The following is a 15,724-nucleotide window of genomic DNA, read 5'->3' on the forward strand; positions in this document are numbered from 1 at the left end:
AAGACGGGGCAATGGGGACGGCCGTGTAATGTACTGCAACCAATCATAATATAGGTTACACAACGCATGCACACAGGAGACTGCTAATCACGCACATCTCCCAGAATTCCCTGCACACAGGAGACTGCTAATCACGCACATCTCCCAGCATCCCCTGCACACAGGAGACTGCTAATCACGCACATCTCCCAGCATTCCCTGCACACCGGAGACCCCCTAATAATACAGAACTCCCAGCATCCCCTGCACACAGGAGACTGCTAATCCCGCATATCTCCCAGAATTCCCTGCACACAGGAGACTGCTAATCACGCACATCTCCCAGCATTCCCTGCACACAGGAGACCCCCTAATAATACAAAACTCCCAGCATCCCCTGCACATGGGTGACCCTCCAATCATACAGAACTCCCAGCATCCCCTGCACACAGGAGACCCCTCAATCATACAGAACTCCCAGCATCCCCTGCACAAAGGAGACCCCCAATTATACAGAACTCCCAGCATCCCCTGCACACAGGAGAGACCCCCCCAATCATACAGAACTCCCAGCATCCCCTGCACAAAGGAGACCCCCAATTACACAGAACTCCCAGCAACCCCTGCACATAGGAGACCCCCCAATCATAGAGAACTCCCAGCAACCCCTACACATGGGAAACCACCAATCGCACAGAACTCCCAGCAACCCCTACACATGGGAGACCACCAATCGCACAGAACTCCCAGCAACCCCTGCACAGGGGAGACCACCAATCAGACAGAACTCCCCGCAACCCCTACACATGGGAGACCACCAATCACACAGAAATCCCAGCAAACCCTTGCAGAGGGGAGACCACCAATCGCACAGAACTCCCAGCACCCCTGCACAGGGGAGACTACCAATCAGACAGAACTCCCAGCAACCCCTACACACAGGAGACCACCAATCACACAGAAATCCCAGCAACCCCTACACATGGGAAACCACCAATCGCACAGAACTGTCAGCAACCCCTGCACAGGGGAGACCACCAATCAGACAGAACTCCCAGCAACCCCTACACACGGGAGACCACCAATCACACAGAAATCCCAGCAACCCCTGCACAGGGGAGACCCCCAATCACACAGAACTCCCAGCAACCCCTGCACACGGGAGACCACCAATCACACAGAACTCCCAGAAACCCCTGCACACGGGAGACCGCCAATCACACAGAACACCCAGCATCCCCTGCACACGGGAGACCACCAATCAGACAGAACTCCCAGCATCCTCTGCACACGGGAGACCACCAATCAGACAGAACTCCCAGCAACCCCTACACACGGGAGACCACCAATCACACAGAAATCCCAGCAACCCCTGCACAGGGGAGACCCCCAATCATACAGAACTCCTAGCATTCCCTGCACACGGGAGACCCCCAATTATACAGAACTCCCAGCAACCCCTGCACAGGGGAGACCCCCAATCATACAGAACTCCTAGCATTCCCTGCACACGGGAGACTACCAATCACACAGAACTCCCAGCAACCCCTGCACACGGGAGACCACCAATCACACAGAACTCCCAGCAACCCCTGCACACGGGAGACCGCCAATCACACAGAACACCCAGCATCCCCTGCACACGGGAGACCACCAATCAGACAGAACTCCAAGCATCCTCTGCACACGGGAGACCACCAATCAGACAGAACTCCCAGCAACCCCTACACACGGGAGACCCCCCAATCATACAGAATTCCCAGCAACCCCTACAAAAAGGAGACCGCCAATCACACAGAACTCCCAGCATCCCCGGCACATGCAAGGCTGACAATCACACAGAACTCCCAGCATTCCCTGCACACGGGAGACCACCAATCACACAGACCTCCCAGCATTCCTTGCACACGGGAGACCACCAATCACACAGACCTCCCAGCATTCCCTGCACACGGGAGACCACCAATCACACAGACCTCCCAGCATTCCCTGCACACGGGAGACCACCAATCACACAGAAATCCCAGCAACCCCTGCACAGGGGAGACCCCCCAATCACACAGAACTCCCAGCATCCTCTGCACACGGGAGACCACCAATCAGACAGAACTCCCAGCAACCCCTACACACGGGAGACCCCCCAATCATACAGAATTCCCAGCAACCCCTACAAAAAGGAGACCGCCAATCACACAGAACTCCCAGCATCCCCGGCACATGCAAGGCTGACAATCACACAGAACTCCCAGCATTCCCTGCACACGGGAGACCACCAATCACACAGACCTCCCAGCATTCCCTGCACACGGGAGACCACCAATCACACAGACCTCCCAGCATTCCCTGCACACGGGAGACCACCAATCACACAGACCTCCCAGCATTCCCTGCACACGGGAGACCACCAATCACACAGACCTCCCAGCATTCCCTGCACACGGGAGACCACCAATCAGACAGAACTCCCAGCAACCCCTACACACGGGAGACCCCCCAATCATACAGAATTCCCAGCAACCCCTACAAAAAGGAGACCGCCAATCACACAGAACTCCCAGCATCCCCGGCACATGCAAGGCTGACAATCACACAGAACTCCCAGCATTCCCTGCACACGGGAGACCACCAATCACACAGACCTCCCAGCATTCCCTGCACACGGGAGACCACCAATCACACAGACCTCCCAGCATTCCCTGCACACGGGAGACCACCAATCACACAGACCTCCCAGCATTCCCTGCACACGGGAGACCACCAATCACACAGACCTCCCAGCATTCCCTGCACACGGGAGACCACCAATCACACAGACCTCCCAGCATTCCCTGCACACAGGAATCTGAAAATACAAAATATCAAAATCATTTTCAGTAAAAAAAATGTTTACAAGAAGTAAAGGATGAGAAATATATACAAACCGTCTTACATTTCCGTCCCCATATAACAAACAATCTAAACCTGCAGCATTAAATGAAGGCACACTTTTTTTTTCTTTTTTCATTTTGAAAACAGTAAGGGAGGGTTATACCCCCTGTCAGTTTTATGTTTGTCATTAGTGTCCCATTGAGGAGATTTCCCTTCACTTCTTGTCCAATATTTAAAACTAAAAAAAGTTTATACTTTAAATATTCCCAAAGAAAGGCAGAGATCGGAACCCAGAGGACCGCTACAATAACTGAAAAGGGGGGCCGAGGAACCCAGAGCACCGATACCACACCAGGGAAAGGGGGGCCGAGGAACCCAGAGCACCGATACCACACCAGGGAAAGGGGGGCCGAGGAACCCAGCACACCGATACCATACCAGGGAAGGGGGGAACCCAGAGCACCGATACCATACCAGGGGAAAGGGGGGGGGGTGTGAGGAACCCAGAGTACCGATACCATACCGGGGGGGGGACCAGAGTACTAATACCATACCAGGGAAAGGGGGGGGAACCCAGAGTACCGATACCATACCAGGGAAAGGGGGGGGGGGTGTGAGGAACCAAGAGCAATGATACCCTACCAGGAAAAGGGGGGGGTGAGGAACCCAGAGTACCGATACCATACCAGGGAAAGGGGGGGGGACCCAGAGTACCGATACCCTACCAGGGAAAGGGGGGGGGGACCCAGAGTACCGATACCATACCAGGTAAAAGGGGGGGGGAAGGGACCCAGAGTACCAATACCATACCAGGGAAAGGGGGGGAACCCAGAGTACCGATACCATACCAGGGAAAGGGGGGGGGGGTGAGGAACCCAGAGTACCAATACCATACCAGGGAAAGGGGGGGGTGAGGAACCCAGAGCACTGATACCATACCAGGCAAAAGGGGGTATCTCCATAGAGAGACACCTAATGCCAGCTCCATAGAAAGAGAGGAAGGCCAGGATGGGGGTCATAGGGAAGGATAGACAAGGAGGAAGACGGAAAAGGGGGCAGAACAGAGGGGGAGGAAGGCAGAAATTGGGGATGGGGAAACAAAAACACAGATGAAGAGTGGTAGAGAAGGTGGTTGAGGGGAAGAATAAAGAAAGAGAAAGGTGGAAATGGGGGGCAGGGGAAGGACAGAGAAGGAGGAAAGATGGGGGGCAGGGGAAGGATAGAGATGGAGGGAGGTTGAAATGGGGGGCAGGGAAAGGACAGAGATGGAGATATAAGTCAGGGGGAATAATATAGAGAGAGGAAGGTGGAAATGGGGACATAAAAAGAACAAAGTGGGATAGTGGCAGAGATGGGGGAAGGATAGAGTGGGAGGAAGGTGGGAACAGAAGCAAGGGAAGGTTGGGGGGGATGCAAAGACAGGGGTGCGGGGGAAGGATAGAGTGGAAAGGATTCGGAACGGGGTGGTACAGAAAGGATAGAGAGGGAGGGAAGTGGAAATGGGGGCAAGGGAAGGATGGCGAGGGAGCAAGAGAGGCAGAGATGGGAGAGGATGATGGAACTCCTCACCTTTGCAGAGAGGCCATAAGAGGGGGGGAAGGGAGCTGAGGATGTGGAGGAACCCCAGGTGACATAGGGTAGGTACCTCTTCCCCGTCCCCCAGGTTTCCCCACACGTCAGGTTTCTCTTAGCAGTGTTCATTATTGCAGAGTCACATGTAACTGTTTGATACAAATGGCCGCATCCACATAAGAGAACCTGTCATTGCAGTACAGGAAGTGGAGACAGAAGACGTCATTCTAACTCTCAGGACGTCCGCTCTGCCCGTTGTTTATTAGTCGGTAAAAGTGAGAGTCTCTCTTGTTGCTGAGGACTACGGGAGAATCCATTTCAGCCACCCTCCCAGCATGCATCACCAGCACCCGGTCTGAGTCCATAATGGTGTTCAACCTGCGAGAGAAAAGTGAGATATTGTCAGGGTAGAATCTCCGTCTTGCAGGGTCAGTAATGACATCACTTGGTTCATTTCCAGTCATGGATGGAGCGGTCAGGGATTTGGGGTACCTGTGTGCGATAGTGAGGACTGTGCGCTCTCTGAATCTTTCACGGATGGTCTGCTGCAGCAGCTGGTCAGTCTGATGGTCAACACTGGCCGTAGCTTCATCGATGCATAGAACCTAACAGAGGAACAAATAGCAGACTTTCATGGATGGATTTCCTGAGTGTTGGGGAACAATTCCTCACTTTATTAACTGTGAATTGTACGTGGGGGGATGCAGGAGTGCAACCACAGACTGGAGGCACCTTAGATGGGTGGCTTTGTGGGACTGACTGCAATGCTGAAGGGATCCTGCTGGAGCGAAGAATAAGGTAGGCATTACACCTTACCCCTCTACCCCCAGGGCAAAAATGAGCATTTAACTCTTGTAGCATGGGGGTCCCACTGCTGGGGTAGTTTTGTTCTTGTGCCTGGAGTAGGATAAGAATGTAAGTGTACAATCCAAACGCACAATCCTGCGTTAAAAATGGCGGTGTGTATAAGTGGGTGCTGCAGCGACCGTCGGCTGGAACCAAACAGAATCAGCGAGGGAGAATGTCACCAGCACACCGAGGATCACCAATATGGGGCCAAAGGTTTTAATGAACGATCACATAGTTACAGCAAGGCAACGTTTCAGAGTCTCGCAGGACCCCTTCATCAGGCATGTGACAATGGTCACGCATGACCCCTTCATCAGGCATGTGACGATGGTCACGCAGGACCCCTTCATCAGGCATGTGACAATGGTCACGCATGACCCCTTCATCAGGCATGTGACGATGGTCACGCAGGACCCCTTCATCAGGCATGTGACAATGGTCAAGCAGGACCCCTTCATCAGGCATGTGACAATGGTCAAGCAGGACCCCTTCGTCAGGCATGTGACAATGGTCACGCAGGACCCCTTCATCAGGCATGTGACAATGGTCACGCAGGACCCCTTCATCAGGCATGAGACAATGGTCACGCAGGACCCCTTCATCAGGCATGAGACAATGGTCACGCAGGACCCCTTCATCAGGCATGTGACAATAGTCACGCAGGACCCCTTCATCAGGCATGTGAAAATGGTCACGCAGGACCCTTTCATCAAGCATTTGTCAATGGTCACGCAGGACCCCTTCATCAGGCCTGTGACGATGGTCACATGCCTGATGAAGGGGTACTGTGAGACTCCGAAACGTTGCCTTGCTGTAACTATGTGATCGTTCATTAAAACTTTTGGCCCCATATTGGTGATCCTCGGTGTGCTGGTGACATTCTCCATTGGAGTAGGATAAGTTCACCTTCCATAACATGTTACACCCATATTCAGGTTGCAACATGTTATGAAAGCACCTGCCCCCGTTCCTTGCTGATCTCCCACTTTGACAAGTGGGGAGGGGGGGGGGGGCGATCTTCTCCCCCTCCCCCCCCCCCCCCCGCTAGCTGTCAAATTTTAAAAAACCTGGCGACGCAGGGCTCCTCCCTTCCGGCCGTGTCAGCCCTCTGTGAATGAGAAACTGCAAGTCTTGACAGCCTTAGCGGCTGTCGGTGTGTAGTTCTCAATGAGCTACCAAGGCACTGTGGAGCGCCGTGGTAGTTCATTAAATCTTCTCGTCAGTATATCTGCTTGCTCATACATCCCATATGGGCAAGCAGTAATACTGACAGATCGCTTCTTGGCCTTTTGGCTAAGATCAAGTGTAGTATCTGTTCTTATCAGTGTCCAGCAGGGGGCTCCACCATCATTCTAGCTTTGCGGGGATGATTGGTTGTATAGTACCCCTGCTGCTATGATGGGGGTCCTGATGGTTAATACGGGGGGAACAGAAACCATGGTGCCCATAGAGAGTTGGGGCCCGGGAGTAATTCCCCTTTGGAACGCCAGAGGAGCCCAGTACCTCCTGATTTGAGCGGATCTACCTTGTCTGGCCAGGGGCCGGGAAGGCAGAAAGTCCGCAAACCAGTGCCCCCTGAGTGGTCGCCTCAGGGGTGCTCTTAGTAGCACTTGGGTGTGGGACCCCAAGGCATGAAAAGGCACATGGTCACTGAGTTTAAACACTTTTTCTGCACAGCACCCTCGGGACCAGGCCTTCTGGCTAAGTTCGGGGCAATTTTTGCTACAGGCCTCAGGGCCTGGTCTGTGCACATTTGGCAAGATCACTTTTTTATTTTTTATTTATTTATTTATCTCCCACGTTTTGTCACTTTCACTCTTATGTGTGTGTTTTATTTCCTCACAGGATGTAGGGTGTGGGTCCTCTGGCCTGCCCTGAAGTCTAGGGGGAGGATGTGTGGCCTTTTGGTTCCTTCCTCCCCTGTCCCTAGGGGGTTTTTCTCTTCGGGAGAGCCCCCTGACCAAGTACTGTGTGGCTGGCTTCGGCTGGCCACAAGGAACGGTGGTCCGCCAGGCCTTTTGGCCAGGTGGACCAAATGGGAACCTTGTCCCTGTCAGGAGCTTCGTGCCCCGGGGGATCAGGGTAGCGGTCCATCCCCTTCGGGGGAAGGACAAAGCACACCCCTAAGTGCACTTTTTCATGTGGTGTTTTGCACTTGCACTTTTTTTGTGATTCACTTACGGGTTTTTTCGTTATTCGCACGTTTGCGGACTTAAAAAAAAAAATACTGACAGATCTGCAGGAGACCTGCATGGCACCAGCGCTCTACTCATCACTGGTGCTCTGCTTTACAGGCTCATACAGCAAAAAATAATAAATGCACATTTTTTTATCTACAAAAAAAATGTGCATGTATAATTTTATTACCAAAAGGTGAACTTATCCTTTAAGTACACAAGCACCTAAGGCCAACTAATGCACCCAAGCACTGAACCTCCACCGTCATCTTGACTGACTCCGCACCCGTTGGAGCTTATGATTAAGCATGAGATCATGTGAAACGCGTTAACAAGTCCTGTATTCACGTCCTGGTGTTTTGTGTGTCCTATGGATCAATAAATACACACTATATTCATCTATCCTCCAGTGTTCGGCTGACCCTTCTTCCTATTGCATTGTGTTTGGTGGCGAGCCAGAGCCTGCACCTGTTGTGGATTGATCTGGATTGTTTTCCTGAGCGGTATACCTTTTGTTTTTTGGATTCAGCCCTTTGGAGCTGGCCAACATTCAGAGACATATAATTATGCAGAAAAAGCACTAGCAGATGAGTGGTGTAAGAACAGACCATTACCTGCTAAGACCTGTTAGATTCACCTTATGGGTATTGGAGTCTCTCACCACCACCACCATCTAGCCACACTACAGCAACACACTGTCTATCTCCTATACCTCGCCTTTAAAACGTTTAACCGATATTGCCATGGTGAGACCATTGACACTCATCTGTCTTCCCTTTGCTGTCTGGTCAACCTACAGCCTACCATTGGGCTCACCTTAGCATGAGTGAGCAGAGCTCTGGCCAGACACAAGAGCTGCCTCTGTCCAAGGGAGAAATTCTTCCCTTTGTCACCAACATCTGCATCCAGACCCCCTACAAGACGAGGACATGGGACAATAAGTGACAAAAAGTCTAAAACAGTCACAGCCCAATCTCTGTTAGATGCTCACCAATACGTTCCACCAAATCCTGCAGGTGACACTGGAAGAGAACATCCATCAGATCAGAATCCGTGTGGCGAGACAAAGGATCCAGGTTCTCCCTGACACTACCACTGAACAGAAAGGGATCCTGGGGGATGATGGCAAGTCGTGACCTGACAGAGAAACAGAGAATTCACGCAAAGAAGGTCTATAGGACGCCAACCCCAGTGTCTTCATTGTCACTCACCTCAGGTCTTCCAAATTCAGCTCTCGTGTGGAAGTGCCATCAATAAGAATATGTCCAGAATTCAGCTCCATCATGCGGAAGAGCACCAGGAACAAAGAGGACTTTCCAGAGCCTGTCCGACCCACAATTCCAATCTTTTCCCCAGGAGATATGGTGAAGTTCACACCATCCAGAGCATTGGGGAGGCCAGGGCGGTAACATAAAATGGCATCTCTAAACTCAATACACCCATGTTTGGGCCAGTCTGGTTCTACCTGGAAGAAACACACGAGTAAAGTGAGCAAAGTCTTAGGAATGCACCCTTTGAGAGTCTTGTGCTTTTATCATTGGCAGTCTGAGGGTGGCATGGACAATCTTAAGGTGGTTCCTCTGGTTAGAGGTGGGAGGGACCACAGGCTGGACCCCTCTCTCATTTCTCATTATCTTGAGAATTTCCAGTATATTCTACAGCAGAATCAAAGAAAACCTGTTAATAACACACCCGTGCTCTATACATTGTAGGACCAGACAATAAAAAGTTGAAATCCTGTGACAACTATTATGTTGGCGTCAGTTTGGAGGTCACTTACCGTCACTATCCCCTCTCTCGGTTCACATGGCAGCATGGTGGAGTACTCTTCAGCCCTCTCCACACTCACCATCATGGCTTCTGTCTGAGTGAAGCTGGAGATGAGACCGGACAACAATCCTGTGATAGAGAGCGCATAGGACAGGGACAGCCCAACTAGACCTGCAGAGAAGAGGAGATCAATGAGAACAAGAGATGGCCTGCAGGAGGAGAATAGAGGCAGTCTCCTAGAGAAGACAGACTGCAAGGGACAGAGAGACAGACTGCATGTGAAGACAGCATGCGAGAGAAGGGGGGGAGACAGCGGAGAGAAAAAGGGGGAGACAGCGGAGAGAAAAAGGGGGAGACAGCGGAGAGAAAAAGGGGGAGACAGCAGAGAGAAAAAGGGGGATACGGTGGAGAGAAAAGGGAGAAGACAGCGTAGAGAAAAGGGGGGAGACAGTGGAGAGAAAAGGGGGGAGACAGCGGAGAGAAAAGGGGGGAGACAGCGGAGAGAAAAGGGGGGAGACAGCAGAGAGAAAAGGGGGGAGACAGCAGAGAGAAAAGGGGGGAGACAGCAGAGAGAAAAGGGGGGAGACAGCATAGAGAAAAAAGGGGAGACAGCAGAAAGAAAAGGGGGGAGATAGAGAGAAAAGGGGGGAGACAGTGGAGCAAAAAAGGGGGAGGCAGCGTGCGAGAGAAAAGGGGGGAGGCAGCGTGCAAGAGAAAAGGGGGAGACAGCGTGTGAGAGAAAAGGGGAGGAAGTGGAGAGAAAAAGGGGGAGACTGGGAAGAGAAAAAGGGGGAGACAGAGGAGAGACAAGGGGGGAGACAGCAGAGAGAAATGGGGGGAGACAGCGGAGAGAAAAAGGGGGAGACAGCGGAGAGAAAAGGGGGGAGACAGCAGAGAGAAAATGGGGGAAATAGAGAGAAAAGGGGGGAGACAGTGGAGTAAAAAAGTGGGGAGGCAGTGTGCGAGAGAAAAGGGGGGAGGCAGCGTGCGAGAGACAAGGGGGGAGGTAGTGTGTGAGAGAAAAGGGGAGGAAGTGGAGAGAAAAAGGAGGAGACAGGGGAGAGACAAGAGGGGAGACAGCAGAGAGAAAAGGGGGGAGACAGCGGAGAGAAAAGGGGGAAGATAGAGAGAAAAGGGGGGAGACAGTAGAGCAAAAAAGGGGGGAGGCAGCGTGGGAGAGAAAAGGGGGCAGGCAGCTTGAGGCATCACGCGAGAGAAAAGGGGGGAGGCAGCGTGGGACAGAAAAGGGGGGAGGAAACGTGAGGCAGCATGCGAGAGAAAAGAGGGAGGAAGCAGAGAGAAAAAGGGGGAGACAGTGGAGAGAAAAAGGGGGAGACAGCGGAGAGAAAAGGGGGGAGACAGCGGAGAGAAAAAGGGGAGAGAATGGAGCAAAAATGGGGGGAGGCAGCGTGTGAGAGAAAAGGGGGGAGGCAGCGTGCAAGAGAAGAGGGGAGACAACCTGCAAGAGAAGAGGGGGGACAACCTGCAAGAGAAGAGGGGGGACAACCTGCAAGAGAAGAGGGGGGACAATCTATCGTCTCATTCCATTATTCTGCTCTAACTCCACCTCTGACAATACTCACCTGGATCGCCGGCTCTCCTCTGGTGCTGGATTATGGCGATAACAGCGATGGCCGTCACAACTACTACTCCAATCATCTGCAGGCGGATGTCCAGCCACTGGATGGCGGTATTACTGGCGAACACGCAGCGCTGGTTCACGTCTAGACGAGACTCACATTCAACTTTAAACCTACAAACAAAAGAAGCTCTGACCACTAACATAACACAAAAGAAACACAGGTAACAATAGAAAGCTTTCCATTCTAGATGGAGGGATTGGGATTGACAATCACCTGTGCATCCACCTATTTCTAGGCTTCTGCCCCAACCTGAAATTCCCATTCTCTCACTGCCTCCCCTTTCCCTCCATTGGCGTATCTCGTTCTCACAAACAACAGAGTGAGGTTAATCCAGAGGAACCCCGAATGTACTCAGAAACACAGACATGGCATCCACAGAGTACATGAAGTGAATAGCATTTTGCTTACCTTTTGCTGTCCTAGTGCTGATCTAGCAGGCAGCCCATAATAATGAATGGACAAGTATTATATTCATTATTACAGGTACTTATATAGTGCCGTGCATTTACACAGTCAGTCCTTAACCCTCAAGGGGTGTACAATCTAAGGTCCCTAACCCTCAAGGGGTGTACAATCTAAGGTCCCTAACCCTCAAGGGGCGTACAATCTAAGGTCCCTAACTCACATTCATACATACACATACTAGGGACAATTTAGACAGGAGCCAATTAACCTCCCAGCATGTCTTTGGAGTGTGGGAGGAAACCGGAGTACCTCGAGGAACCCAACACAGGCACAGGGAGAACATGCAAACTCCAGGCAGGAGGTGCCGTGGTTGGGATTCGAACCAACGACCCTAGTACTGCCAGGTGGAAGTGCTAACCATTTAGACGTATGGGGTCCCTGACGACGTCAACTGGATGACGAAACACGTCAGGTAGAGCTTCAACGTGTGACGTCATCACGTTTTTTGGAGGGACGGCGGCCATTTTCGTGGTTGGAAACTTGATTCAAATGCTGGTAACCGTCCAAAACAATGTACCAGTAACTTGAAATTAAACAGGTTAGTTTTATTACTTAAATACTACACTATAAGTGGCCTTTTTCATTTATTCTATAACTAAATATTGAATGAGAGTCTTCTTTTAGGACCGATTTCAGATCTTTAAAAGGGAAGATAGATATCCACCTGGATGAGGACTGCTGGTTCCATGATCTACATTTTCAGATCCCATTTGAGTTGCCTATATTGACCGGTATGTTTCGGTCAGAATTTCTGGTGAGAGGCTGAACCATTCGGGTGTCCTGGTGATGGTGGATCGTGGGAATAGTTTTGGGACTTTTATAACTGTAACTTTTTCTTTTTTATTGGACTTTATGTTTTATTTTGATCAGCGCTGCAATTTTATATTTTTCTAATTCACTAACACAGGCTGCCTGCACACAGCTCAGTGCTAGGAAAGAAAATTGTATTAAGGGTGGAACATGTAACATGTTCCTGCTCTCACAGCCTCTCCCCCCCCCCCCCAATGCCAATCACTTTGTGACAGCAGGCCAGGGGTCTTCTACCTGCACTGGCTGTCACAATTCAAAAACAGCACAACACATCATTTATTCACAGATTCCTGTACGGTTTGTAGTTCTGGACGGACTGCGAGGGTGCTGGAGAGCTCTCTCGTAGTTTTCACAAGAGCTGCAGCTTGTGAACATTCAGCCCATATGAAGGTACGGGCTAAAAGATGCAGGGCTTGCCTGCAGAAGCCTGAGATTGCACCCCTAGTCCAATTTTTTTCCTGGGCTCCTGCAGGAAAAAAATTATCAATAAATACATCTTTCTGCAAAAATATGGACATTTATTATTTGAGTTCCACTCAAGCTATCAAAAAATAAAAGTCAGCAGCTACAAAAACTGTAGCTGCTTACTTTTAAAAAACAGTCACTTACCTGTCCGTCGGTCCCGTGGTGTGTCCCCCGCAGCTTGTATCACCGGGCCGTCTTGTATTCCAGGAGGCCGGCATCTTCAGTGTGGGCACCCGGCTGTGACAGCTTGCAGCTTCACAGCCGGGAGCCCACTATGCATGCGCGAGTAGCGCTGCGCTTCATGAATGGTCCTGTAGTCTTCTGGGACCTGTCATGTGTCTCAAAAGACTTCAGGGAGGGAGGACAACTTCCACTTCCGATCGCCTAGGCGATCAGATCGGAAGTGAGAGCGGGTTCCTGTCAAATTCGGGTACCCGCCCCCCCCTCACCCCCCAAAGGTGCCAATCCCTAATGGGGAGCAGTCCTTAAAGCGGAACTTCCCCTTTTGGATGGAGCTCTGCTTTAAAAGACAAACTTATCCTTTAAGCTGGAAGCCCAGATGGATGAATCTCCCGTCGCGGCTATTGATTGGATGCAGTAGCTGTTCAGCCGATTTCCTGCCAGCCTCCCTCGAAATTTCCATTCAGATGGAGTGGTGCCAAAAGGGCTGTCCACTAAATCGAACTGCAGCTGATTCTTTAGGAACGGATCAAAATGCGCCCAGTGTATGCCTAGCTTTATTATTGTACTCCTGGGAGTGAATACAATTGTATATTGAACTGCACTTTGGAAGGATTGTGTGTGAGTTTATTCTTGTCACATTTATAGTCACTAGCTGTACAAAATAAGGACTTAAAGCGTCACTAAAAGGAAAACCTTTTTTTTTTCATTTTGGGTAGAGTAAGGGAGCGGTATAACCCCCATCAGTTTTTCTTTTTGCCATCTGTGCCCCATTGGAGATATTTTCTGTCACTTCCTGTTGCATAGCCAAAGCATGATGTGAGAGGAAATCCCTCCAAAGTAAGGAAATCCCAAGGTCGGCAGAACTAGTGTCCCCATTGGAAGATTTCCCCTCTATTAGTGTTCTCGTTTCAAACCAAAATTTGGAATTCACTTTTGATGACTGGCATTTTGTTGAGGTCATCACAGAGGACAAGGGGAGCGCTCTTTACGTCTGGAGGAAAAGAAATGTAATCTCCAAACACGGAAAGGTTTCTTCACAGTAAGGCTACATTCACACTAGCTTTGTCAGCGGGCGCCAGGGAAGCGTCAGCGTCACAGCAAAACTGACGCCTCATGTCAAGTCAGGAGGAGTTGAAGCCTCCCATTCAAGTCTGTGTCCTACGGACACAGCTGATCACGTGATGTGGTAAAAGGCCAATCATACCGGCCTTTTACCACGTGATCAGCGGTGTCCAATGACACGCTGATCAGAGGGAAATGCAAGTGCCGGTTCTCGGCTGCACTTTCCTCACGCTGTCAGATCGTGAGGAAAGTACTGCCGAGAACCGGCAGTTGTCAGAGCGGGGATCGGCACCGATCATCAGGGCACTGATGATCAGTGCCCTGATGATCGGTGCCCAGCAATGCCACCCACAAGTTCCGCCCACCTGTGCCCAGCAGTGCGCCCACTAGCTCCGCCCACCTGTACCCAGCAGATCACCCACCTGTGCCCAGCAGTGCACCCACCTGTGCCACTCTGCAGTGTCACACACCTGTGCCCAGCAGTGCCACCCACCTGTGCCCACCAACCTGTGCCCACCAGTGCCACCCACCTGTGCCCACCCACCAGTGCTGCCCACCAGTGCTGCCAGTCAGTGCCCAGGGGTTGTGCCAGTCAGTGCCGCCAGTCAGTGCCCAGCAGTGATGCCAGTCAGTGCCATCTATCAGTACCCATCATCAGTGTCACCTATCAGTGCCGCCTATCAGTGCTGCATATTAGTGCCGCCTATCCGTGACACCTCATTAGTGCTGTCTATCAGTGCCGCCTATCCGTGCCACCTCATTAGTACTGCCTATCAGTGCCCTTTAGTGCTGCCTTTCAGTGCCCATCAGTGCTGCCTCATCAATGCACATCAGTGAAGGAGAAAAAATACCTGTTTGAAAAATTTTATAATAGAAACAAAGAAACTTTTTTTTTTTTTTCAAATTTTTTGCAATTTTTTAATTTATAGCGCAAAAAGTAAAGCGCCCAGTGGCAATTAAATACCACCAAAAGAAAGCTCTATTTGTGAGAAAAAAATGATCAAAATTTCATATGGGTACAATGTTGCATGACCGCGCAATTGTCAATCAAAGTGCGGCAGCGCTGAAAGCTGAAAATTGGCCTGGTAAATAAGGGGGTATAAGTGCCTGGTAGGAAAGTGGTTAATAACACTCCTCAAACAATCTTTTTTTTTTGGGGGATAGAGTGGAAAGGCACTAGAACCCCTGTCAGTTTTTTTTGCTGGGATTTTTGCCTTCCTCTGGATCAACTGTGGGTGTAGGTGTAGGAGGTGTTGGTGCGGTTGTGGAGCGTTAATACCATTTAACTTCATTATAGGCGTTTGTGGTGTGGTTTTAATGCTTGGCAAATGCCTATCAACCGCCTCAAACCCGCATATGGGGCATTTGGGGAGCATTAAAAACACTTCCCAAACGCCTGTCTAACACCTGTCAAATGCTATAGGGGCGCTTGGCAAGAGTTAGAACTAAAGTCAAGTGTGAACGAGCCCTAATCTCCAAACACGGAAAGGTTTCTTCACAGTAAGAGCTGTGAGAATGTGGAATAGACTCCCTCAAGAGTTGGTTGTGGCCAGCTCAGTGGATTGCTGTAGGAAAGTCCTGGATTCTTTCTTGGATACGCAGAATATAACTGGATATAACATTTATAGGGAAAGTTGATCCCAGGAATATCCGATTTCCTCTCGGGGGATCAGGAAGGAATTTTTTCCCTGCAGGAGCAAATTGGATCGTGCTTTGCTGGGTTTTTTGCCTTCCTCTGGATCACCTGTGGGTGTAGGATTATAACTGGTTTTTTTTTAATGGTTGAACTGGATGGACTTTTGTCTTTTTTTTCAGCCAGACTAACTATGTAACTATGATGATAACGGTAAACAGAACAAATAGAGAGGGTGCATCTCCCTA

The 15,724-nt window shown here is 50.6% G+C and overlaps 1 protein-coding gene and 1 pseudogene across 2 annotated transcripts in view; one reads left to right on the forward strand and one right to left on the reverse strand.

The window, feature by feature from the left end:
• Positions 1-2,846: 2,846 nt before the first annotated feature.
• Positions 2,847-15,724, reverse strand: part of ABCC10 (ATP binding cassette subfamily C member 10) — a 62,628-nt gene continuing 49,750 nt past the window's right edge. For both annotated transcript variants that reach the window (XM_089660917.1, XM_089660916.1), the window contains exons 16-22: positions 10,799-10,968; positions 9,226-9,386; positions 8,657-8,910; positions 8,437-8,582; positions 8,262-8,359; positions 4,912-5,024; positions 2,847-4,797 (exon numbers count right to left, since the gene is read on the reverse strand). In XM_089660917.1, coding sequence (XP_089517043.1) covers positions 4,647-4,797; positions 4,912-5,024; positions 8,262-8,359; positions 8,437-8,582; positions 8,657-8,910; positions 9,226-9,386; positions 10,799-10,968 — 1,093 coding nt within the window. In that variant the 3' untranslated portion in view covers positions 2,847-4,646. The remainder of the gene's footprint in view (positions 4,798-4,911; positions 5,025-8,261; positions 8,360-8,436; positions 8,583-8,656; positions 8,911-9,225; positions 9,387-10,798; positions 10,969-15,724) is intronic.
• On the forward strand, positions 6,542-6,707 carry LOC149437428 (U2 spliceosomal RNA; annotated as a pseudogene).

The sequence above is a fragment of the Staurois parvus genome, unplaced genomic scaffold, assembly GCF_062004578.1.
Source record: "Staurois parvus isolate SC_StPar_1 unplaced genomic scaffold, SC_StPar_1.0 ptg001288l, whole genome shotgun sequence".
Taxonomy (NCBI): Eukaryota; Metazoa; Chordata; class Amphibia; order Anura; family Ranidae; genus Staurois; species Staurois parvus.